This window comes from Mobula hypostoma, chromosome 4 (genome assembly GCF_963921235.1).
Source record: "Mobula hypostoma chromosome 4, sMobHyp1.1, whole genome shotgun sequence".
NCBI classification, from domain to species: domain Eukaryota; kingdom Metazoa; phylum Chordata; class Chondrichthyes; order Myliobatiformes; family Myliobatidae; genus Mobula; species Mobula hypostoma.
The window spans coordinates 96,427,469-96,451,058 of NC_086100.1; the positions used below are offsets into that span (position 1 = coordinate 96,427,469).

At 44.1% G+C, this 23,590-nt stretch overlaps 1 protein-coding gene across 3 annotated transcripts in view; it reads left to right on the forward strand.

The window, feature by feature from the left end:
* The first annotated feature begins 7,166 nt into the window (after positions 1-7,166).
* Positions 7,167-23,590, forward strand: part of ppp1r7 (protein phosphatase 1, regulatory (inhibitor) subunit 7) — a 56,509-nt gene continuing 40,085 nt past the window's right edge. Inside the window, exons 1-2 of one of the 3 annotated variants that reach the window (XM_063044996.1) lie at positions 16,552-16,626; positions 18,973-19,074. In XM_063044996.1, the coding sequence (XP_062901066.1) occupies positions 16,590-16,626; positions 18,973-19,074 (139 nt within the window). In that variant the 5' untranslated portion in view covers positions 16,552-16,589. Of the gene's footprint in view, positions 7,297-16,551; positions 16,627-18,972; positions 19,075-23,590 lie in introns of those variants that run through there. The other 2 variants (XM_063044997.1, XM_063044998.1) reach the window with 2 other exon arrangements.

Below are 23,590 nucleotides of genomic sequence, written 5' to 3' on the forward strand. Positions count from 1 at the left end.
GGTAATTGAAGATTTGATGGAAGAGAGGGATTTGGTGTGTATGAATGATGGTAGAGGCACAAGGATAGATATAACAACAGGAACTGAGTCAGTGTTAGATATTACGTTAGTGCCTAATACCTTGGCTGGCCTTAGTAACTGGGGAGTTTGGACTGCTTCAACAGTAGGCAGTGATCACTAACCAGTTTTATGTTCAGTGGGTGAAAGAGTTGAAGTAAGACCAGGTGGCGGAATCCCAAAGTGGGTGTTTGGAAAAGCAGATTGGGGTAAGTTCCAGAAGCTGAGTGAAGAAGCATTGACAAAGATTGATATTTCTGGAAATATAGATGAATTAAACAGTCAGGTGACTTCAGCAATTATTATGGCAGCAGATGGATCTATACCCAGGAGTAAAAATAGGATGAATAGGAAACTGGTACCATGGTGGACAGAGGAATGTTGTCAGGCTGTAAAAAAACAGAAATAGAGCATTCAGGCTAGTTAAAAGAACCCATAATATGCAGTATTTGGTTCAATATAAGAAAGCACAGGCAGTGGTGAGAAGAACTATACGTCAAGCTAAAAGGGCAAGTTGGAGGAGTTTTTGCAACAAAATAGGAAGAACAACACCTGTGGGAGAGGTATGGGGAATGATTAAGAGGATGGGAGGAGATGGAAGGGAATGGGAATATCCAGTAATGATATCTGAGGAGGAAACTGCAGTCTCCAGTAGCGATAAGGCTGAGATCATGGCCAAGTCATTTGTGCAGATACACAGTTCAGAAAATTTGTCTGAAGAAGGGAGAAGGAGAAGGGAAGAACAATGAGTCAACACCCAGGTGTGTTAAACAGGGGGGAAGGAACAGATGATATAATTGATGATCCATTTACATTAGCAGAAATGGTGAGAGCAATAAAGAGATCGAGACCAACCTCCCCAGGGAAAGATCTGATATGCTCTATGATGCTAAAAAATCTAGGAGAAGGAGCGCTCTTGAAGTTGCTGCATTTTTATAACAGAGTGTGGCAGGAGGGAAGATTACCAAGTGCATGGAAAGAAGCAGTAGTAACTCCAATAAGGAAACCTGGCAAGGATCCATCAAAACCCACTAGCTACAGACCAATAGCATTAACATCAAGTATATGTAAGATAATGGAAAGGATGATAACAGAAAGGTTGTTGTATGAGCTTAAGAAGAGGGCAATGCTGGCAAGTTATCAGAGTGGTTTTAGAAAGGGAAGGAATTCCATGGACTCAGTGATAAGATTAGAGACTGAAATAAGGAAGACCCAGGCAAATAAAGAATCGGTAATTGCAGTGTTTTTTGACATTGAAAAAGCCTATGATATGATGTGGAAGGAAGGATTATTAATTAAACTGCACAAGATGGGGGTTGGTGGGAGAGTTTTTAATTGGATTAAAGATTTTTTGTTTGGTAGAAAAATTCAAGTTCGGATTGGATCAGAATTGTCAAGACAGTACATAGTGGGAAATGGCACACCTCAAGGTAGTGTGATTAGCCTGTTACTTTTCATCATTATGATCAATGATGTCTTCACAAAGGTACCAGTGGATATAGGTAGGTCACTGTTTGCAGATGATGGGGCCTTGTGGAAAAGAGGCAGGAACATGGAGCATATAATCAGGAAACTACAAGAAGCAATTGATGAAGTGGTGGAGTGGGGTTATGATTAGGGATGTAGATTTTCAGTAGAAAAAACTCAAACTGTATTTTTTACCAGGAAAAGAATTGAGGTAGGGAAGAAGTTAAGGATGTATGGGATTGAATTAGAAAGGGTTGGATCATTTAAATTTCAGGGAGTTATATTTGATTCACGATTAACATGGGCAGACCATATCAGGAAAGTTGAGGAGAAATGTAAAAAAGTAATAAATGTGATGAGATGTTTGACAGGTAGGGAATGGGGAGCAAGTTGTTCAGTGTTGAAGAGAATGTATGTGGCTTTAGTGAGATCTGTGTTGGACTATGGATATAGCATATGGATCAGCAGCTAGGTCTCTTATAAGGAAACTGGATGTGATTCAGGCTCAGGCTTTGAGAGTGTGCAGTGGGGCTTTTAAAACATCACCAGTGTCACCCCTACAGGTAGAAATGGGAGTATTGCCTTTGGAACTAAGAAGGATGCAACTGATGGCAAACTACTGGGCTAACTTGCAGGGGCACAATGATTCTCACCCTACTAAAGGAGTGTTGCAGGAGTGCTGGGAAAATGGGAGGTTTCAGAGGGATACTTTTAGTCGGGTAGGGAATGATATCGCGGAAGAATGTGGAGTGTTTGATCTGAGGATAAGTCCTTCAGTAGTTTATCCGGTTGTAGCTCCATGGAAGCTTGTATGGCCTGACATAGACTGGCATTTGTTAGAGGTAAAAAGGAAAGGAAGATATAAAACTGATTTGGTAAATGCATTTAACTGTCATGTGATGGAAAAGTATAGTGATTATACTCACATTTATATGGATGGTCTGAAGGAAGCTGAAACAGGAGTGACAGGGTTTAGGGTGGTTATAGCAGCAAAAGAAATTGGAATCAGCAGAAGAACATCTAATAAGTTAGGGGTGTTTACAGTGGAGGTGCTGGCAGTGTTGGTTGCGTTGCAATGGGTGCAGAAAGCCAGACAAGTCAAAGCATTGATATGCTCAGATTCATCCTCAGTTCTAGCAGGTTTAAGGCCTTTTCACACAAACAGTCGGCAAGATGTACTTTATGAAGTCCTTCAGTTAGTTGCAAGAATTGCAAATCAGGGAGGTCAGGTAAAATTTCTATGGGTTCCAGCACATGTAGGGGTGAAGGGGAATGAGAGGGTGGATGAGTTGGCAAAGAGGGCGTTAAAGAAGGAAAACATAGAAATGCACATTAGTATTAGTAAAGCAGAGGTTAAGTGTGTAATCTGGGGAAAAATCAACCAAATGTGGCAAGAAAGATGGGACAGGGAGGGGAAAGGGAGGCATTTATATCAAATACAAAAGAGTGTTGCAGTTACTAGGGTAGGTAATGGAAACAGAAGAGAGGAAATTGTGTGGACTAGGTTAAGGCTGGGGCATTGTGCATTAAACAAAACATTGAAAATGATAGGGAAACACCAGACAGGATTGTGTGAGGAATGTCAGGAAGAGGAGTCAGTAGAACATGTAGTTCTGAGTTGCAGCAAGTATGGGATACAGAGAGAGATGATGAGAATTAAACTAAGGGAATTGGGGGTGCAGGAATTCACATTAAAAGGGTTGCTGGGCATGGGTGAGAGAGCACAAGTTAGGGTATTTTTAGCTTTCTTAAGGGGTACAGGGGTTTTTTATAGGATATGACAGATAAACAGGAATAGGGTACTAGGATGGCCAAAGATGGGAGGATAAAGTATAGGTTAGGGTGTGTGTGTGTGTGTGTGTGTGTGAGAGAGAGAGATTGGGTGAAGGGGTTTAGAATGTAAATCTAGTGCACATTCCGGAGCAGAGGGTGGCGGTAATGCACCATTAAGCTGGATGCCAACAGCCGTAAAACAAGATACAGAGAGACAGACCGACCTCCGATCGTGAGCAATATCGCTGTTGCGAATTTATCTTTCTTTGTTTTTACAGGTAAAATATTGAATTATCACAAACACTTGAGTTTCCCAAATTACATGTTTTCCCTCACAACACGCTGGAGGAACTCAGCAGGTTGGGCAGCATCCGTGGGAACGACGAGTCGACGTTTCGGGCCGGAACCCTTCGTCAGGACTGTAGGGGGAAGGGGAGGGTGGGAAGGAGAAGGCTGGTAGGTTCCAGATGAAAAACCAGTAAGGGGAAAGATAAAGGGGTGGGGGAAGGGAAGCGGGCAGGAAAGGTGAAGAAGGAATAGGGGAAAGCACAATGGGTAGTAGAAGGAGGTGGAACCATGAGGGAGGTGATAGGCAGCTGGGGGAGGGGGCAGAGTGAAATAGGGATAAAGGAAGGGAGGGGGAGGGAAATACTGGAAGTTGGAGAATTCTATGTTCATACCAAGGGGCTGGAGACTACCTAGACGGTATATGAGGTGTTGTTCCTCCAACCTGAGTTTAGCCTCATCATGGCAGTAGAGGAGGCCATGTATGGACATAACTGAATGGGAATGTGAAGCAGAGTTGAATTGGGTGGCAACTGGGAGATCTTGTCTGTTGTGGCGGACGGAGCGGAGGTGCTCGACGAAGCGGTCCCCCAATCTACGTCAGGTTTCACCGATGGAGAGGAGGCCACACCGGGAGCACCGGATGCAATAGATGACCCCAACAGACTCACAAGTGAAGTGTTGCCTCACCTGGAAGGACTGTTTGGGGCCCTGACTGGTGGCAAGAGAGGAGGTGTAGGGACGGGTGTAGTACTTACGCTTACAGGGGTAAGTGCTGGGTGGGAGGTCCGTGAGGAGGGACCGATCCCTGCGGAAGGCGGAGAGGGGTGGAGAGGGAAAGGTGTGCTTAGTGGTGGGGTCCTGTTGAAGGTGGCTGAAGTTGCGGAGGATGATTTGCTGGATCCGGAGGCTGGTCGGGTGGTAGGTGAGGACAAGGGGAACTCTGTCCCTGTTGTGGTGGCGGGAGGATGGGGTGAGGGCCGAAGTGCGGGAAATGGAGGAGATGCGGGTGAGGGCATCATTGATGACGGCAGAAGGGAAACTACAATCCTTAAAGAAAGAGGACATTTGAGATGTTCTGAAACGGAAGGCCTCATCCTGGGAGCAGATGCGGCGGAGACGGAGGAACTGGGAATAGGGAATGGCATTTTTGCATGTGGCGGGGTGGGAAGAGGTATAGTTGAGGTAGTTATGAGAGTCAGTGGGCTTGTAGAAGATGTCAGTGGACAGTCTGTCTCCAGAGATGGAGACTGAGAGATCGAGAAAGGGGAGAGAAGTGTCTGAGATGGACCAAGTGAATTTGAAGGCGGGGTGGAAGTTTGAAGTAAAGTTGATGAAATTGACGAGCTCAGCATGGGTGCAGGAAGCAGCACCAATGTAGTTGTCAATGTAGCGAAGGAAAAGTTGGGGAGCAGTACCAGAATAGGTTTGGAGCACAGACTGTTCCACATAACTAACAAAGAGGCAGGCATAGCTACACCCTTGGTCTGAAGAAAGTGGGAAGAGCCAAAAGAGAAATTATTAAGTGTGGGTACCAGTTCTGCCAACCGGAGGAAGGTAGTGGTGGTGGGGAACTGGTGAGGTCTGTTGTCCAGAGAGTAGCGGAGGGCTTTGAGCCCTTCTTAATGGGGAATGGAGGTGTATAAGGATTGGACATCCATAGTGAAAAGGGGCCTCTGCCCGACCTGCCGAGTTCCTCCAGTGTGTTGTGAATGTTGTTTTGACCCTAGCATCTACGTTTTCCCTTGAACTTCAACAATGTTCCACAAGGCAATCTGCAGATGCTGGAAATCCAAAGCAACACACACAAAATGCTGAAGGAACTAGCAAGTCAGGTAGCATCTGTGGAAATGAACAGACGGTGTTTCGGGCCGAAACCCTTCTTCAGAACTGGAAAGGAAGGGGGGAAACGCCAGAATAAAAAGGTGGGGAAGGGAAGGAGGGATAGCTGGAAGGCAGACATCCCACCCTGCAAAAACCCATTTCAGGGAGGTCTCAACCTCATAGCAGTCTGTGTCAATGAATTTGTTAATTTTGCAAGACATCAGATTCACAAGTGCTTTGTGAGACAGCTGACTTCTGAATTCTGTCTTAATGCGATTCATCAACTGGCAAATGTTAGTAGTTTGGCACCAGTCCTTCAAGGTTAGTTGAGACATAATCCAGGACTCACCTCAACATGTCTTTTACAGTCATTTAACCCACCAAGGGCAATAGAAAAGTCACTGTTGTAAACAGTGCAGCGAGCAACACTGTCATTATTTTTGACCCCCTATTAGGCAGGGGTACACTTTATTGTAGTCTGGGGTGAAGTACGTTTTATATTTTCATTTTTGGGACACTCTACCATGGTGCTGTAGGACACTAAACTGAATTGATGGACAATGAAAGAGAGAGAGGTTGACTGTAAAGCCTGCCCACAGAGAAAACTGATAGGTCTACTTAGCACAAACAGAGACCAATCAGGATGCTCCCTCCCTCTCCCTCTCCAAAAAATCGATTTCCGGGATATTGTATATAATTTGCGGGCATCAGGGAGCCGCTATCAATATGTGGGAGACTCCCGGATCTTCCGGGAGAGGTGGGATGTCTGGGAAGTGACAGGTGAAACCAGGTGGATGGGAAAGGTAAAGGGCTGGAGAAGAATGAATCTGATAAGAGAGGAGAATGGACCATAAGAGAAAAGGAAAGAGTTGGGGATATGGGGAGGTAATAGCCAGGTGAGAAGAGGTAAGAGGCCTGAGTGATAGGAGGGATTTTTTTACCGGAAGTTGAAATTGATATTTATGCCATCATGTTGGAGGCTACCCAGACAAAATATAAGGTTTTGCTCCAACACCCTGAGGGTGGCCTCATCGTGGCACAAGAGAAGGCCATAGACCGACATGTCAGAATGGGAATGGGATCTAGAATTAAAATGTTGGGATACCGGGAAGTTCCCCTTTAGCTGGATGAAGTGGAGATGCTCGTTGAAACAGTCGCCTAATTTAAGATGGGTCTCTCCAATGTAGAGGGCACTGCATTGGGATAACCGGATATAATAGTCGATCCCAGCAGATTTGCAGGTGAAGAACTGTTTGGGGCCCTGAATGGAGGAGAACGGGCAGGTGTAGCACTTCGGCCATTTGCAGGGATAAGTGCCAGGAGGGAGAATAGTGGCGAGGGAAGAATGGATAAGAGCAGTCACTGTGGACAGTAGGGAGTGGGGGAGGTAAAGATGTGCTAAGTGGTAGGATACCTTTGGAGATGGCAGAGGTTGCACAGAGTGATGTGTTGGCTGTGGAGGCTCATGGGTGGTAGGTAAGGGTTCGAGGGACTCTATCACTGTTAAGGTGGCGGGGAGATGGAGTAAGTGCAGATGTCCAGGAAATGGAGGAGATGCAGGTGAGGACAGCCTCAATGTTCAATATGATAAAGCTTACTATTTCTCAACTTGACTTTATCCCCACTTGTCCAATTCCTTTAATGCTTTTAACCCACAGGAACAATACAGACTATTTTGAACATTTTCATTTGATCTTTTACTCAACAGGGAGGTCCACAACTCTTGTGCAAAGATATGTTACCAGGCTGTACTTTAGCAGTCTGCTGGATTGTGGATGACTTGCTGTAACTTCAGTTCTGTGGGTGTTGAGGTAGTTGGTGAAGACGATGTAGAACTTCTAGATACTGCCACTGCTGGATTCAGCTTCCGTAAGCTCCCAATGAATGAAGGTGAGATTCTGTATGCCAACATTGATGCTCTGTTCCATAGTAGTAGGCAGCCATCTATCCCAGGGGATCATGGGTTTGCGCCTCTGGTGGACTGTGTCCTCTCCAGTGCGCAAGCCTGGGTGGGAAGATTTGAAGAACCAGCCGTTGCCCATGCAGCAGGTTCCTCCTCTCCATGTCACTGATGTACCCAAGGGAAGGGCAAGTGCCAACACAGCTTGGCACCAGTGTCGTCACAGAGGTTGCCAGAGTGAAGTTATAAACAGCATCATACTGCCTTAGGGACCCCAGCTCCAGATTTCTTCCTCGGGGTTTACTCTTGAAGCCTTTCACGTGGGTGGGTATGGCCACAAGGCAGCGGAGGTTTAAAATCAGAGTTTTCCTTCTAGGCGGGCTGGCGTACAGGGCTGACGAGCCCCACCTGCCCGAAGCAACTGGTTTTGAGGCGCCAGTGGTTCGCCTTTGCCCTTTCTCTTGTCAGTAGAAACAATTCTGCCTAGTAGCTAAGCCACACATGAAGGCCAAGAGTTGGACTTGGTTGTCAGAGGCTGTTAGAGTCGCACACGATTTGGAGCACTTTATAGGTAGTGAGAGCTTATCCCCACTACCACCCCTTATCTCTGTCCCATATCATAGACTAATATAGCATGGAAAAGGGCTGTTTTGTCCAACTCAGTATGCTGACCACAGTACCCACCAGCCTAGTCTCATTAGCCTGTTTGGTCCATATCCCTCTAAACTCCTCCTATCTATGGACTTAACAAAATGTCTTTTAAATGCTATTAATAGAAGAATGAGCTGCAATAACTAATATTCAAAATAAATCAAAATGCTGGAAATAGTCAGCAATTCAGGCCACATTACGGGAAGAGAAACAGAGTACCAGAATGTGCTTGATAAGGTGGGAAGTAATGGCACAAATTTTAGTTGGACAATGGACTGCCTCTCTAATGGTAAATAACAACATCCAAATTAATCAAAATCTACATAAGACTAAACTGAAAATACCAGAAATTCTGTACCAAACATCTGGCATTTTTCTGTGTAAACACCACCTGTGTTGGAACTCTCAAGCAAACATGGAACTCATAAGCTTGTTGTCAATATATTACTTGGATTTTATCAATTCTCTTCCAACAATAATGAGGTGCAGCAGCAGCTGACAAATTTGCTATTGTTCCTCAGCACTTACAAGGTTAATCAGGATTTTGGTTGCTGAAGCTGGCACAGTTAAAAGTCCAATCAGTTCCTTGGACAGGAATGGTTGCAAACAGCAAAATAAATATTAATTAATTTACATTATTTTCTATTGTGTTTAATTAAATGGTTTTAATTTATTTTAAAATAATTTTTATTTTTCAGTTGCTCACAGATGGCTTTACATGTTTCTGAATCCCATTCTATTATGCAGCTCTTGTCATTCAATCCACCCATAATGCCATGTATCATCAGGTACAAGCTCCTCACCTCCCTTTGCAATAACACCAACTCATTACATGAAAGCTGTTGTGGTCTTTAGTTCCATTTTACCTTTTGCTGATTTCAGGGCTGCAACAAAAGGCAGTTTTTCCTCCCTATCAGCATCTAAATCAACCCTAACAGCCCTTAAATTCCAATACTCTTCCATATTTTTTGTCCCTATTATTTTCCTCTTTTCCCCAATTACACTGCCTAGCATATTTAGAGTATACTTTTTATTTTTCTTTCCTCTGATCCTGAATGCTCAGTCCTCACAGATGCCTCATTTTCATTCACTTTCTTCCATATCTTAATGAATTCTGAGACTAAGTTGTAAGGATAATGGGGTTGTCAGAGTAGTGGATTTTTAACTTTCTAATGTAGACTGGGACTGCCACAGTGCTAAGGGTTTAGATAGGCTGGAGTGCGTTCCTCAGACAAATTATAGAAGGCTCTAGTTGGGAGAGGACAGAGCTTGACTAACCCCTGGGAAATAGGGCAGAACAAGTAGTGACTGAGGTGTTAACAGGGGAGCACTTTGGGATTAGTGACCACAGTTATATTAATTTAAAGTTAGTTATGGAAAGGGATAAATCTTGTCCACAAGATAAAGTTCTAAATTGGGGCAAGGCAAATGTGAACAGTATTAGACAGGAATTTGCAAATGATGATAGGAGTAGGTTGTTTATGGGCAAAGGGATGTCTGGCAAGTGAGAGACTTCTGAAAGTGAGATAAGAACTTGGGGTATTGTTCTTGTTGGAATGAAGGGCAAGGCTGACAGGACAGGACTGGGGAATCCTGGATGATGAGGGAGGTTGAGACCCTGGTCAGGAAAAAGAAGGAGGCATGGGTCAGCTACAGTTAGCTCGGGTCATGTGAATCCCCAGAGGAGTGAAAGGGATGCAAGAGAAAACTTAAGAAGGAAGTCTGAGGGGCAAAAGGGGCAAGGGATAGTTTTGACAGGGAAGACGAAGGAGAATCTGAAGAGATTCTATTAGTATATTAAGTTTAAAAAAAGAGTAAATAAAGAATGAATAGGGCCCCTCATAGGTCAAAGTGGACATCTTTGTGTGGAGTCACAAGAGATTTGTGAGGTCCTCCATGAATATCTCTGTTCTTTCCTCAGTTTTTATCATGGAAAAGGACATGAAAACTTCCAAACTTGAGATTGTTAGATTAGATTATGAGGACACTCAGTCCTCATTTATTGTCATTTAGAAATGCCTGCATTAAAAAATGATACAACGTTCCTCCAGAATGATATCACAAGAAAAAAAGAAAAAAAAACACAGGACAAACCAAGACTAAAACTGACAAAACCACATAGTTATGACATATATTTACAACAATGTAAAGCAATACCATAATTTGATAAAGAGCAGACCATGGGCACAGTAAAAAAAAGTCTCAAAGTCCCGATTGACTCATCATCCCACGCAGGCGGCAGAAGGGAGGAACTCTCCCCACCATGAACCTCCAAGCGCCGCCAACTTGCCGATGCAGCACCATTGGAAGCACCCCACCGCAGCGGACTCTGAGTCCGTCTGAAAACTTCGAGCCTCCGACTAGCCCCTCCGTCACAGCCTCTCCGAGCACCATCCTCTGCCGAGCGCTTTGACCCCGCCCCGGCCGCCGAGCAACAAGCAAAGCCGAGGACTCGGGGCCTTCTCCTCCGGAGATTCTGGACCACACAGTAGCAGCAGCAGCGAAGCAGCATTTCAGAAGTTTCACCAGATGCTCTCACGTCCATCTCCATCAAATCAGGATTGTTCACGGCACCCTACTTGACAGAAAACAGACATCACCACCGGAGTGGCCGCTGCGAGCTGCGTCGTGCTGCCATTTTCCCCTCCCGCCGTTAATGAGGATTTCTTGGGAATAGTCCACATTACAGCAGAGTAAGTGCTGGATATCTTAAAACAGTATGTAGGAAGATAAATCTCTACATGCAAAAACACTGGGAAGTTAGAAAAGAAACTACAGAAGCTCTGGCAACAATGATCTATAGTGGCAGCTGAAGTGCTGGAAGACTGGACGGGAATTAATGTTGTGTTGCAAAGTAAAACCATTGGAGTCTTCCTTGTCTGTGTTTGCATCATCACTAGTCAGGTGCTGGAAGACTGGAGGGTAGTAAATATTGTGCCTTTACTTAAGAAGGGCTAGAAGGAAAAACCTGGGAGTTATAGACCAGTAAGCCTAACATCTGTGGTAGGTAAGCTAGGGGAGGGGATTCTGAAGGATAAGTTATATACACATCTGGAAAGACAAGTTGATCAGCTTTGAATGAGGTGATCATGTCTCATGAACTTGATTTGAGATTTTGAAAAAGTAATTGATAAGGACGATGAAGATAGAGGGGTAGATATAGTCTATAGGGACTTGAGGAAGACCTATGGTAAGCTTTTACATGGCAGGCTGTTTGATCGCATGGGATTGTGGGAGAACCAACTGATTGGTCACACAGTTGACTTGATGGTAGGAGACAGAGGATGATGGTGAAAGGTTATTTTTCATACTGGAGGCCTTTGACTACTTGTGTACCCCAGGGGTCAGTGCTAGGCCTGTTGTGATTTGTCATCTGTATCAATGATTTGGATGAGAATGCACTAGGTGTGATTAGTAAGTTTACAATTAACACTAAAATAGGTGGTGTTGTAAACGGTGAAGATGGTCATCAAGATTTTGATCAGCTGGGTAAGCGGAATGGAATGGCAAATAGAGTTTAATCAGGTAAATATGAGGTGTTGCATTCTGCAAAGACTAATCAGGGTAGGATTTCAATCACAAACATGAGAAAATCTGTAGAAGCTGGAAATCCAAGCAGCACACACACAATGCTGGAGGAACTCAGCAGGCCAAGCAGTATCTATGGAAAAGAGTAAGCAGTCAACATTTCAGGCCAAGACACTTCAGCAGACTGGACGCTGATTAGGTTAGGGTTAATTGGGGTTGCCACGGGTGGCTCAAAGGGCCAGAAGGGCCTCCTCAGCAAACTATTGCTGAATAAATAAATAAGTAGGCTGGGACTTTATTCATTGGAACATAGGAGAGTGAGGGTGACAAAATCCCACCATTATCACAACCATACTTCCTCCAACTCTGACTTATTCAATGAACTCCATTCCATTCTCTCAATTCCTCTGCCTCTGACACATTTGCTCCAATGGTGAGACTTTCCTCTCAGGTACCTCTGCAATGACTTTGCTTTTTTGAACAGTGGTTTCACCTCTACCATAATTCACAGAACCCTTGACTGTATTTCATGTACTTCCTGCAACTCAGCTCTCAATTCCTCCTCCTAGACAGAGCTCTCCTGGTCTTCACCTTCCACCCCACAAGCCTTTGCATTCATTCTTCACAATTTACAGTAAATCCAAAAAGATACCACCACCAGGCATAATTTCCGTTCCCCTACCCCATCAGGATGCTCAAGAGACCATTGCCTTCCCCTTTTAGGATTTTGAAGAGATTGCATTCTTCGCATCTCACAGACCCAGGTAAAGGGAATGGTTCCTTCAATATTCTGAAAGGGTGTGGAACTTTTCCATGCAGCACAGGAGATACAATTCCTGTCATTTCACTACTATCCTTCCCACCATCCAGTGATCCAAAGAGTCCCGTCTAGATCGCAGGGATGCAATCTCAGTGGCTCTCCATTCGACCTTGGATCACCTGGACAACAGCAATACCTATGTCAGGCTGATGTTAAGTAACTACAGCTCAGCATTCAACACCATCATACCCTCAGTACTAATCAACAAGCTCCAAAACATTGGTCTCTGTACCTCCCTTTGCAATTGGATTGTTGAGTTCCTCACCGAGAAACCAAGGTCAGTGCAGATCAGAAATAACATCTCCTCCTCACTGATAATCGACATTGGCATACCTCAAGGATGCGTGCTTAGCTCACTGCTCTACTCTGTGGCTAGAAACAGTGCAAATGCCATCTGTGAATCTGCTGATGACACCACTATTGTTGGCAGAATTTCGGATGGTGGTGAGGAGGCGTACAAGAGTGAGATAGATCAGCTGGTTGAGTGGTGTTGTAGCAACAACCTTGCACTCAGTGTCGGTAAGACCAAGGAATTGATTGTGGACTTTAGGAAGGGGAAATCAAGGAAACACACACCAGGCTCCATCAAGGGATCAGCAGTGGAAAGGTGAATAGTTTCAAGTTCCTGAATGTCAACATCTCTGAGGATCTATCTTGAAGCCAACATATTGATGCGTTACAAAGAAGGCATGACAGCAACTATATTTTATTTGGAGTTTGTGGAGACTTGGTATGTCACCAAAGACTCTTGCAAATTTCCGCAGACGTACCGTGAAGAGAATTCTAACTGGTTGCATCACCATCTGGTATGGAGGGGCCACTGCACAGGATCGGAAAAAGCAGCAGAAAGTTGCAAACTCAGCCAACTCCATCATGGGCACCAGCCTCCCCAGCATCAAGGACACCTTCAAAAGGCAATGCCTCACAAAGATGGCATGCATCATTAAGGATGCCCATCGCACAGGACATGCCCTCTTCTCATTGCTACCATGAAGGAAGAGGGACAGGAGCCTGAAGAAACATACTTAATGTTTTAGGAACTCTGCCATTAGATTACGAATGAGCAATGAACCCATGTATACTAACTCACTTTTTTTTTGCTCTCTTTTTGCACTAATTATTTAATTTAGTTTTTTATTTATATATTTCTTATTGTAATTTAATAGTGTTTATTATTATGTATCATAATTTACTGCTGCCGCAAAACAACAAATTTTGTGACATATGGCAGTGATATGTAAACACAAAATAATCTGCAGATGCTGGGGTCAAAGCAACACTCACAACACACTGAAGGAACTCAGCAGGTTGGGCAGCATCCGTGGAAATGATCAGTCGACGTTTCCACGGATGCTGCCCGACCTGCTGAGTTCCTCCAGCGTGTTGTGAGTGTGGCAGTGATATTAAACCTGATTCTTATTTTGAATCCCTCTAAGTGAAGCAGCGTTCACCTGTTTCTTTTGGTCTGGTGTACCTCATTCACTGCTCACAATGGTCACCACTATATTGGAGAGAATTGATGAATGCATTCAGTCTGCAGGGCTTATCCTTTTCCCATTCTGACAGGTCTCTGGCTGCTTGCTCTTTCGTAACAAGGCCTTCCGTAAGTTTGAGAAATGACATCTCATTTTCTTTCTGCAGCCTCCAGGACTCATTATTGATCTTGACATCTTTAGTTAACTTGTTTTCCTGTTTAGATCAGAACAGGTGAGTAGTAATTAGATCATCCATCTGTAATAATGGCTCAATTCTTCCCTCTCCATTTGCATGCCTAGCCGAGTCTACATTCTCTACAGTCTGTATTCACAGCTTGAACATGCCTTCATTCATATTTTCTCTCTCACAGTCCTCACCTCCCAACTCTCATTTCTTTGTATGTGTTCTCTCTAAATGCTCCAATCAATCTATCAACCAGATCATGACATCAACAGGTTATCCCCACAATAACCTTGACAGCACTAGATCAGAGACATTCCAATTATCCCTTTCCCCCATCCTTTCCAGTGTTCTAGTTCCAACAGACAGTCTTCAAATGGAAATGTTAACTTTGTTTGTCAATCCACTGATAGTTTCTAACCCAATACTTTCACATATTCAACGTTTTAGGAAGAGCTTCTCCCCCTCTGCCACCAGATTTCTGAACAGACAATGAACTCGATCTCACTATTTTTTTTGCTCTCCCTTTTTGCGTGACTTATTTAATTACATGTATATTTTTGTATTGTAATTTATTGGATTTTTTATGTATTGCAATGTATTCGTGCCACAAAAATATTTCATGACATATGCCAGAGATATTAAATCTGATTCTGGAGTGTTCCTCATATTTTTTGTTTTATTTCAGGTTCACTGCATCTACATTATTTTGAAATTAGGGATTAGCTCATTTCAGCAGCACGTTGACACAGATCAGTTGGGCTGAAAAGCCTGGTTCTGTGCTGTATAACTTTTTGACTCTTGACTCCATTTACCCTTGTTGTTCAAGACTACAGCACTTAGCTGGAAATTCACAGTGGCATACCTTGCACTTGTATCAGCAGAGAGCATGATCTGCTATAGAAAGAGGTCAATTAGTAAGGATGTGTAGAGGATTCAAAGGAAGATTCATGAGAACATTGTTAAAGCTGAGAATTTTAGCTATGTCATGAAATTGGCTAGACTGTGCCATTTGGAAAAATGGAGATAAAAGGGAGATTTGACTCAGATATAAGTGATGAGGTCTAGCCAGAGTGAAAAGTAAGGATGTGTTTCTCTATGCAGAGGTATTAATTATTTTTAAAAAAGTAGTGGAACAGATACACAATGTTAAATAAGCAGTAGTTACTGCAGTTCACATTGGCTTTGGAAGGACTCAACCAAACCAGTGCACATTGCAAGCCTTTTCTTTTGGGCCTCAGCACAGAAAATACTGTGAAGAGGCAACAAGCTAGTTTAACCACCTCCACAATTTATGTCCTTATGTTGTAAGGAAAGACATTTGCAAAGAATATGAAAATATTTTGGCCCATGGCACTGTGCTGATGAACCCCTGTAGAGCTGGAATATTTGACTTCCAGCAACCACAGTCATCTCCTATCTCAATGCTCCAAAATCTTTGTGCCCTATCTGCAAGGTAGATGTCAAGTGGAGATTTCTCTCTCCTCTATCAGCTTCCTTCTCTTGCCACAGCTTTAAGCCTGCGATGGAAGAGATTTCCATTCATTTGTCAGCTTTATTTCTTTATACTTTATTTCTTCTCTTTTTAAACTCTTGTGCTGGAAATTCCAGCTCTTTTGCTAAATACGGCTGTGTCATTTTCTTAGAACATGCAACAGTGAAATCCGAAAGGACTTTCGAAGGCAAAGGGAATGCTGAATTAATGCTGCCAAGTAAAAAATAAAGACACTCATATATATCTTATAAGTACATAATGCAAAGAGGAAAACAGAGAGAAAAAATTGATGTTTGTAAATGAATAATTTCTATGATCTTCACTGGAGGAGGAAGGTACAGCTATTTATGAGGAAGAGTAAAATTGATTGAATACGATGAACATACAGAGGTTTAGATGTTCCACATCATTAAAAATGGATAAATTGTGAAGTGCAAATAAATAAAGGAAGGGCAGCATAGAACATAAGAATGACATGCTAGAACTCTTAAGACTACAAAAGATCCAAGGGAATTTTGTCAGAGATGTGAATTTTATTTATGACAAGAAGTTGGTGAGACTTGTTTGGAACAATGGAGACAAAGAGGTGATTTACAAAATTATGAGGCCAGTATGACCCTGCAGGGGTGCCTTCCCTAAATTTCCTGTTTTAATTGGCAGTTCACCGACTGGAGGCAGAAACCTTTGTCACGTTTAAGGCAAACATTGATAGGTACTTCAACAACGATAATCTTTAGGGGCGACGAGATGTGTGCTAGGAATTGGGATAAGTCAAAAGAGCCATTTTTGTCTGATCTGGATGCAACTGTCAGAATGGCCTCACTGAATATTTCAGCGATTCCATGATTGTTCCTGAACAATTATTGCATAAATTCAGAGATGAAGTTGAATCAGGATGGACGTCCATACCCTGAAGTATGCGAGTTATTGCATCCATTGGGCTTCCTGAGGCGGTCCGTCTTACCAGCAACCCCTCTCTTAGAGCACAATGCGCACTGTCCATTCCCTGGCAGAACATTGGACCCGCCCTCGCCTTGTTTTCATTGGACTAGTCGAACCCTATCTAACGTTTTATTGGACAAGATAAACCATCGAGCAAAGAACACTTCCGGTGTTTATGGGCGGAGTAAAGAATGGCGGAGAACGGAGCGGAGCAGCAGGCCATGGAGAGTGAGTGATGAAGGGAACGAGGGAGGATGGAATGGATGAGAGGGAAAGGGGGATGAAGATTGAGAGAGGGAGCGTTTGTGCAAGGTGAATGTACGAGGGGCTGGATGGAAAGGGGAGAGTGGGTGGTGATTGTAGGGAGGGAATAGGTAGTATGAGTTGTGCAGGGACAGTTAGTGAGTGCATTAGGATTAGCAGGTGGGGTGCTAAGGAGAGGGGTGATGCGACAAAACCGGTGCAAAGAAGGGTAGTCAGTTTTGATGTTGGTTGAACGGGGGAGACGGCGTTGGATAAGATTGAGGAATAGGGTGTTGAGAGACAGTGGTACCAGGGAAGAGCTACGAGGGAAGGTGGTGAGGAAAGTAGGATTGAGGTGATGTGGGAATATGTATAGCTGGCTGATCTGCAGGGAGAGTTGTGGAGTTAGAATGAAAAGCTACTGGTGGGATTCAGGTGAGAGTGTGGTCAATGTCAAAGACATTTGTTATCAAAGTATGTATATGATAACATATACTACCTTAAGACTAATTTTCTTCTGGGCGTTTACAGGAAAATACAGACCAGTTGTGAGACCAGCTACAGACCAGTTGCAAAGAGTTCTTGAAAATGAGATTATAGGTTGTGGAATCAGTTCAGAGTTGTGATGAATCAGATTTAATATCACCAAAATATGTTGTGAAGTTTGTTAAACTTTATAGCGACAATGCAGTGAAATACATGATAAATATAGAGGAAAAAACGGAGTTACACTAAGTATATCTGTCTATTAAATAGTTAGGTTAAAATAAGCAGTGCAAAATAACAGAAGTAACAACGTAGTAAGGTAGTGTTTGTGGGTTCACTGTCTGTTTAGAAATTGGATGGCAGAGGGGAAGAAACTGTTCCTGAATTGCTGAATGAAGATATTCACATTGGTTCAGGAGCCTGATAGCTGTAGAGCAATAACTCTTCCTGAACCTGGTGGTGTGGACTTAAAACTCCTATATGCTATCTGTACAGCATTGGAAAAAAGCTGCAGAAAGTTGTAAACTCAGCCAGCTCCATCACAGGTGCTAGCCTCCACAGCATCCAGGATACGTTTAACAGGTGATGCCTCAGGAAGGGGGCACCCATCATTAAGCACCCCCATCACCCAGGACATGTCCTCTTCTCATTGCTACCAACAAGGAGGAGGTAGAGAAGCCTGAAGGAATACGCTCAGCCTTTCAGGGACAGCTCTTCCCCTCTGCCATCCAATTTCCAAATGAACAATGAGCCCATTGACATTACCTCAGTATTTTTCCTTCTCTTTTTGCCCTATTTATTTATTTTAGTCTTTTTTGTAAACACTCATTGTAATTTGTAGTTATATATTGCAATGTACAGCTACTGCAAAATAAAACATTTTATGACATGGGCAGTAATATTAAACCTTCTGCCCAATAGTAGTAGTGAAGTGTGGCCTGGATTGGGGGGGGGGGGTCCTTGATGATGGATGCTGCCTTCTTGAGGCACCTCTCCTTGTAGATGTGCTGAATGGAGGTGGGGGAGGGCTTTGATGTGATGGACTGGGCTGCATCCAGCACCTTCTGTAGTCCTTTCCATTCCTGGGCATTGATGTTTCCGTACAGGCTGTGATGAAGCCAGTTAGGATACTCTCCACTGTGAATTTGTAGAAGATGTATTGGTATAGGCAAAGTAGGCAGGAGAAATTGTTGGTGAGAGCTGGTGGATCAGGAGGATGCAGGGAAAGCATAGGTGCGCGCGGAAGGGAGCGACAATGTGGAGGGGGTGCATATTCGTGGTTGTGGAGGAGAAGAGAATGTGCCCCATTGTTCCATGGGAGGAAGGGGTGAATGTGAACCTAGGGAGGATTGCTCGTGAGAGCTGAGGAAGGAAGTAGTGGGAGGGTGTGGTTCTAAGGGAGAGAGGGATGGGGTCGTTGGGGCGGGCGATTATCAGGGTGTCGGGGACAGCTGGTGGATGGGTGAAGTGTCGATGAACGTAGGGGCAGTAGGAGAAAGAGAGGGAGGATTTGAGGTGCAGAGCGATGCCTGAGAAAACATAAGTGCATGTGCCCCAGAATTGTGAAGCTAGATTTGTGACAGTGAGAGCTTGTGCTGTGGGTGGAGGGGTGATAGGCTAGTTGAAGAGGTAGTGTGTGCCTTCAGGGGAGCAGAATTGTGTAAGGTTCTTAGGAGGGTATGGAGGGCTGAAGAGTGATGGAAAGGTATCAGGAGAGATTGATTTGATTAGGTTGTGGGCATATGAAATAGCTTTTGGCTGAGGTAGAAGGCTAGATGCAGCAGACTAGTGAAAGTGTACCAGATGACGTTGAAGTGGATACAATAATTATATTGCGTTGGACAGTTGACCGACGAGTCGAATCTGAAGAATCTGGGGATGAAGAGGGCCGCAAAAAAGGAAACATTGATGAGTTGTCTCAGAATACAAGATTGAGTGGAACTCAAGGTAATCCATCATGTACTGAATTACATTGCCTCTTAGTACTTTTTTATTGGAGTGCTTTCAATAGCTATGGATTTTTTTTGATTTTCTATAATTTTTTTTGTTCTCAAAACACTTGACCATGATGTTTTTTAAAACGTCAGTTCTATGACAACAAGCAAAGTGCCTTGGTCTTGACTGTTTCCTTCCATCAGCACACCCCTACTCCCCTGAATGCTGTGAGCTCAGTTTTGTATTCCCGTAACGATACTAGATTAACACTTTGTCAATTCTGCCTCCCTGCATGCAGCCTGGCAGTTGTATGTGGGCTTCATATCCCTGCATTGTTCCTTCAGCATACAACATCAGCATGTTACTCAAAGGGCACTTTAATGTCCCCACTGGAAACATGATTAGAGTCCAGCAACCTATAGCATAAATATTGCCCCTCACAATATCATTTGGTGTTAGCCATCATTTGTAGGATCTACAGTGTTCAGCGCCATTGTTGTCAACAAGTGGGATGGCCAAAATTTAATAAGACAGCAAACCAGTGATTATAAGCACAAAGTAACTTTTAAAATATTTTAAATCATCAAAATACAGTTGAAAGTAAGATAGCTGAAGTACTGTGAATTTTTTGTATAACTTTAATGGAGCTTCAAAATTGTATTGAGGGAGTAAATGCATTTTTTTAATGGTCGGGTGTTATTGATCCTAAATATGTATTTGTATGTCAGAAAATCTTCAGTTGCCCTTTGAGCAGCAAAATGCATTATTTCCTGAGATCCTCCTGCCTTCGGATGGATTTGTTTGCATTATCTAAGTGCGAGTAATTTAGTTTATTTTTATTGTTCCTCCTGTTTTGGCTGTTCAGCTTGTTGTTCACCAGCAGTCCCCAACCACCGGGCTGTGAGGAAACAATATGAGTCAGCTGCACCTTTCCTCATTCCCTGTAACGCACTGTTGAACTTGAACATAGGGTTGCCAACTGTCCGGTATTTGCCGGGACATCCCATATATTGGGCCAAATTGGTTTGTCCCATACAGGACTGCCCTTGTCCTGTATTTCCTCTGCTAAGGTAGAGCGTTCCTATGAAACCTTTTGTGCCGAAATGGCGTAAAGCGAAGAAGCAATTACCATTATGGGAAAAAATTTTGAGCATTCCCAGACCCAAAAAATAACCCACCAAATCATACCAAATTACACATAAAACCTAAATTAACACTGACATATAGTAAAAGCAGGAATGAGATGATGAATACACAGCCTATATAAAGTCGAAATGATGTATGTATAGTATAGTTGAGAAGATTAAGCCAAAACCGATTTGTGGGAAAAAAATTGGCATGTACGCGCATGTACACGTCACGCATGCACACAGGGGCCCTCGCAAGGTTTCATGGTCATGGTAGTCTTTCCTGGGGTAAAGTGTCCTGGGATTTGATTGCTACTTTTGTCCCTTATTTGGGAGTGAGAAAGTTGGCAACCCTTACTGTAAAAGACATGTTAAGGTGAGTTTAACCCTACTTGAACACATCCCCCCCCCCCGGCCGGTCGGCCGGTCCACAAGAATATTGTCAATATTAAACCGGTCAGCGGTGTAAAAATGGTTGGAGACCCGTGCTGTTCACCACAGACAACCACCGAGATTTCTATGTTTGACCTGGGGAGGCTATGATGTGTCTAGCCAAAAGGTGAAGAGCTATACTTTGAAGTTGCATGTAAGGCCACAGTTGGATAATATCAGCTGAGTGAGATGCTTGAATCTATCCCTGTAAACCAGACAATTTGGGGGAGTGTGACATGGCCTTTGATACTGGAAAGATGGATTTGTGGGAGAAAAGGTTGGGATTGAGTGGCTGTCAGACAATAATCTCACTATGGGTAGGGATTGAGTGGCTGTCAGACAATAATCCCAGTAAGGTTTGGGATTGAGTGGCTGTCAGACAATAATCCCAGTAAGGGTTGGGATTGAGTGGCTGTCAGACAATAATCCCAGTAAGGGTTGGGATTGAGTGGCTGTCAAACAATAATCCCAGTAAAGGTTGGGATTGAGTGGCTGTCAGACGGTTATTCCAGTAAGAGTTGGGATTGAGCGGCTGTCAAACAATAATCCCAGTAAAGGTTGGGATTGAGTGGCTGTCAGACGATAATCCCAGTATGGGTTGGGATTGAGTGGCTGTCAGACAATAATCCCAGTAAGGGTTGGGATTGAGTGGCTGTCAGATGATAATCCCAGTAAGGGTTGGGATTGAGTGGCTGTCAGATGATAATCCCTGTAAGGGTTGGGATTGAGTGGCTGTCAGACAGTAATCCCAGTAAGGGTTGGAATTGAGTGGCTGTCAGACAATAATCCCAGTATGGGTTGGGATTGAGTGGCTGTCAGACGGTTATCCCAGCAAGGGTTGGGATTGAGTAGCTGTCAGACGATAATTCCAGTAAGGGTTGGGATTGAGTGGCTGTCTGAGACGGTTATCCCAGTAAGGGTTGGGATTGAGTGGCTGTCAGACAATAATCCCAGTAAGGGTTGGGATTGAGTGGCTGTCAGACAATAATCCCAGTAAGGGTTGGGATTGAGTGGCTGTCAGACGGTTATCCCAGTAAAGGTTGGGATTGAGTGGCTGTCAGACGATAATCCCAGTAAGGGTTGGGATTGAGTGGCTGTCAGATGATAATCCCAGTAAGGGTTGGGATTGAGTGGCTGTCAAACAATAATCCCAGTAAAGGTTGGGATTGAGTGGCTGTCAGACGGTTATTCCAGTAAGAGTTGGGATTGAGCGGCTGTCAAACAATAATCCCAGTAAAGGTTGGGATTGAGTGGCTGTCAGACGATAATCCCAGTATGGGTTGGGATTGAGTGGCTGTCAGACAATAATCCCAGTAAGGGTTGGGATTGAGTGGCTGTCAGATGATAATCCCAGTAAGGGTTGGGATTGAGTGGCTGTCAGATGATAATCCCTGTAAGGGTTGGGATTGAGTGGCTGTCAGACAGTAATCCCAGTAAGGGTTGGAATTGAGTGGCTGTCAGACAATAATCCCAGTATGGGTTGGGATTGAGTGGCTGTCAGACGGTTATCCCAGCAAGGGTTGGGATTGAGTAGCTGTCAGACGATAATTCCAGTAAGGGTTGGGATTGAGTGGCTGTCTGAGACGGTTATCCCAGTAAGGGTTGGGATTGAGTGGCTGTCAGACAATAATCCCAGTAAGGGTTGGGATTGAGTGGCTGTCAGACAATAATCCCAGTAAGGGTTGGGATTGAGTGGCTGTCAGACGGTTATCCCAGTAAAGGTTGGGATTGAGTGGCTGTCAGACGATAATCCCAGTAAGGGTTGGGATTGAGTGGCTGTCAGATGATAATCCCAGTAAGGGTTGGGATTGAGTGGCTGTCAAACAATAATCCCAGTAAAGGTTGGGATTGAGTGGCTGTCAGACGGTTATTCCAGTAAGAGTTGGGATTGAGCGGCTGTCAAACAATAATCCCAGTAAAGGTTGGGATTGAGTGGCTGTCAGACGATAATCCCAGTATGGGTTGGGATTGAGTGGCTGTCAGACAATAATCCCAGTAAGGGTTGGGATTGAGTGGCTGTCAGATGATAATCCCAGTAAGGGTTGGGATTGAGTGGCTGTCAGATGATAATCCCTGTAAGGGTTGGGATTGAGTGGCTGTCAGACAGTAATCCCAGTAAGGGTTGGAATTGAGTGGCTGTCAGACAATAATCCCAGTATGGGTTGGGATTGAGTGGCTGTCAGACGGTTATCCCAGCAAGGGTTGGGATTGAGTAGCTGTCAGACGATAATTCCAGTAAGGGTTGGGATTGAGTGGCTGTCTGAGACGGTTATCCCAGTAAGGGTTGGGATTGAGTGGCTGTCAGACAATAATCCCAGTAAGGGTTGGGATTGAGTGGCTGTCAGACAATAATCCCAGTGAGGGTTGGGATTGAGTGGCTGCCAGACGGTTATCCCAGCAAGGGTTGGGATTGAGTGGCTGTCAGATGATAATCCCAGTAAGGGTTGGGATTGAGTGGCTGTCAGACAATACTCCCAGTAAGGGTTGGGATTGAGTGGCTGTCGGAGAGTAATCCCAGTATGGGTAGGGATTGAGTGGCTGTCAGACGGTTATCCCAGCAAGGGTTGGGATTGAGTAGCTGTCAGACGATAATTCCAGTGAGGGTTGGGATTGAGTGGCTGTCAGATGATAATCCCAGTAAGGGTTAGGATTGAGTGGCTGTCAGACAATAATCCCAGCAAGGGTTGGGATTGAGTGGCTGTCAGACGGTTATCCCAGTAAGGGTTGGGATTGAGTGGCTGTCAGACGATAATCCCAGTAAGGGTTGGGATTGAGTGGCTGTCAGATGATAATCCCAGTAAGGGTTGGGATTGAGTGGCTGTCAGACAATAATCCCAGTAAGGGTTGGGATTGAGAGGCTGTCAGATGATAATCCCAGTATGGGTTGGGATTGAGTGGCTGTCAGATGATAATCCCAATAAGGGTTGGGATTGAGTGGCTATCAGACAGTAATCCCAGTATGGGTTGGG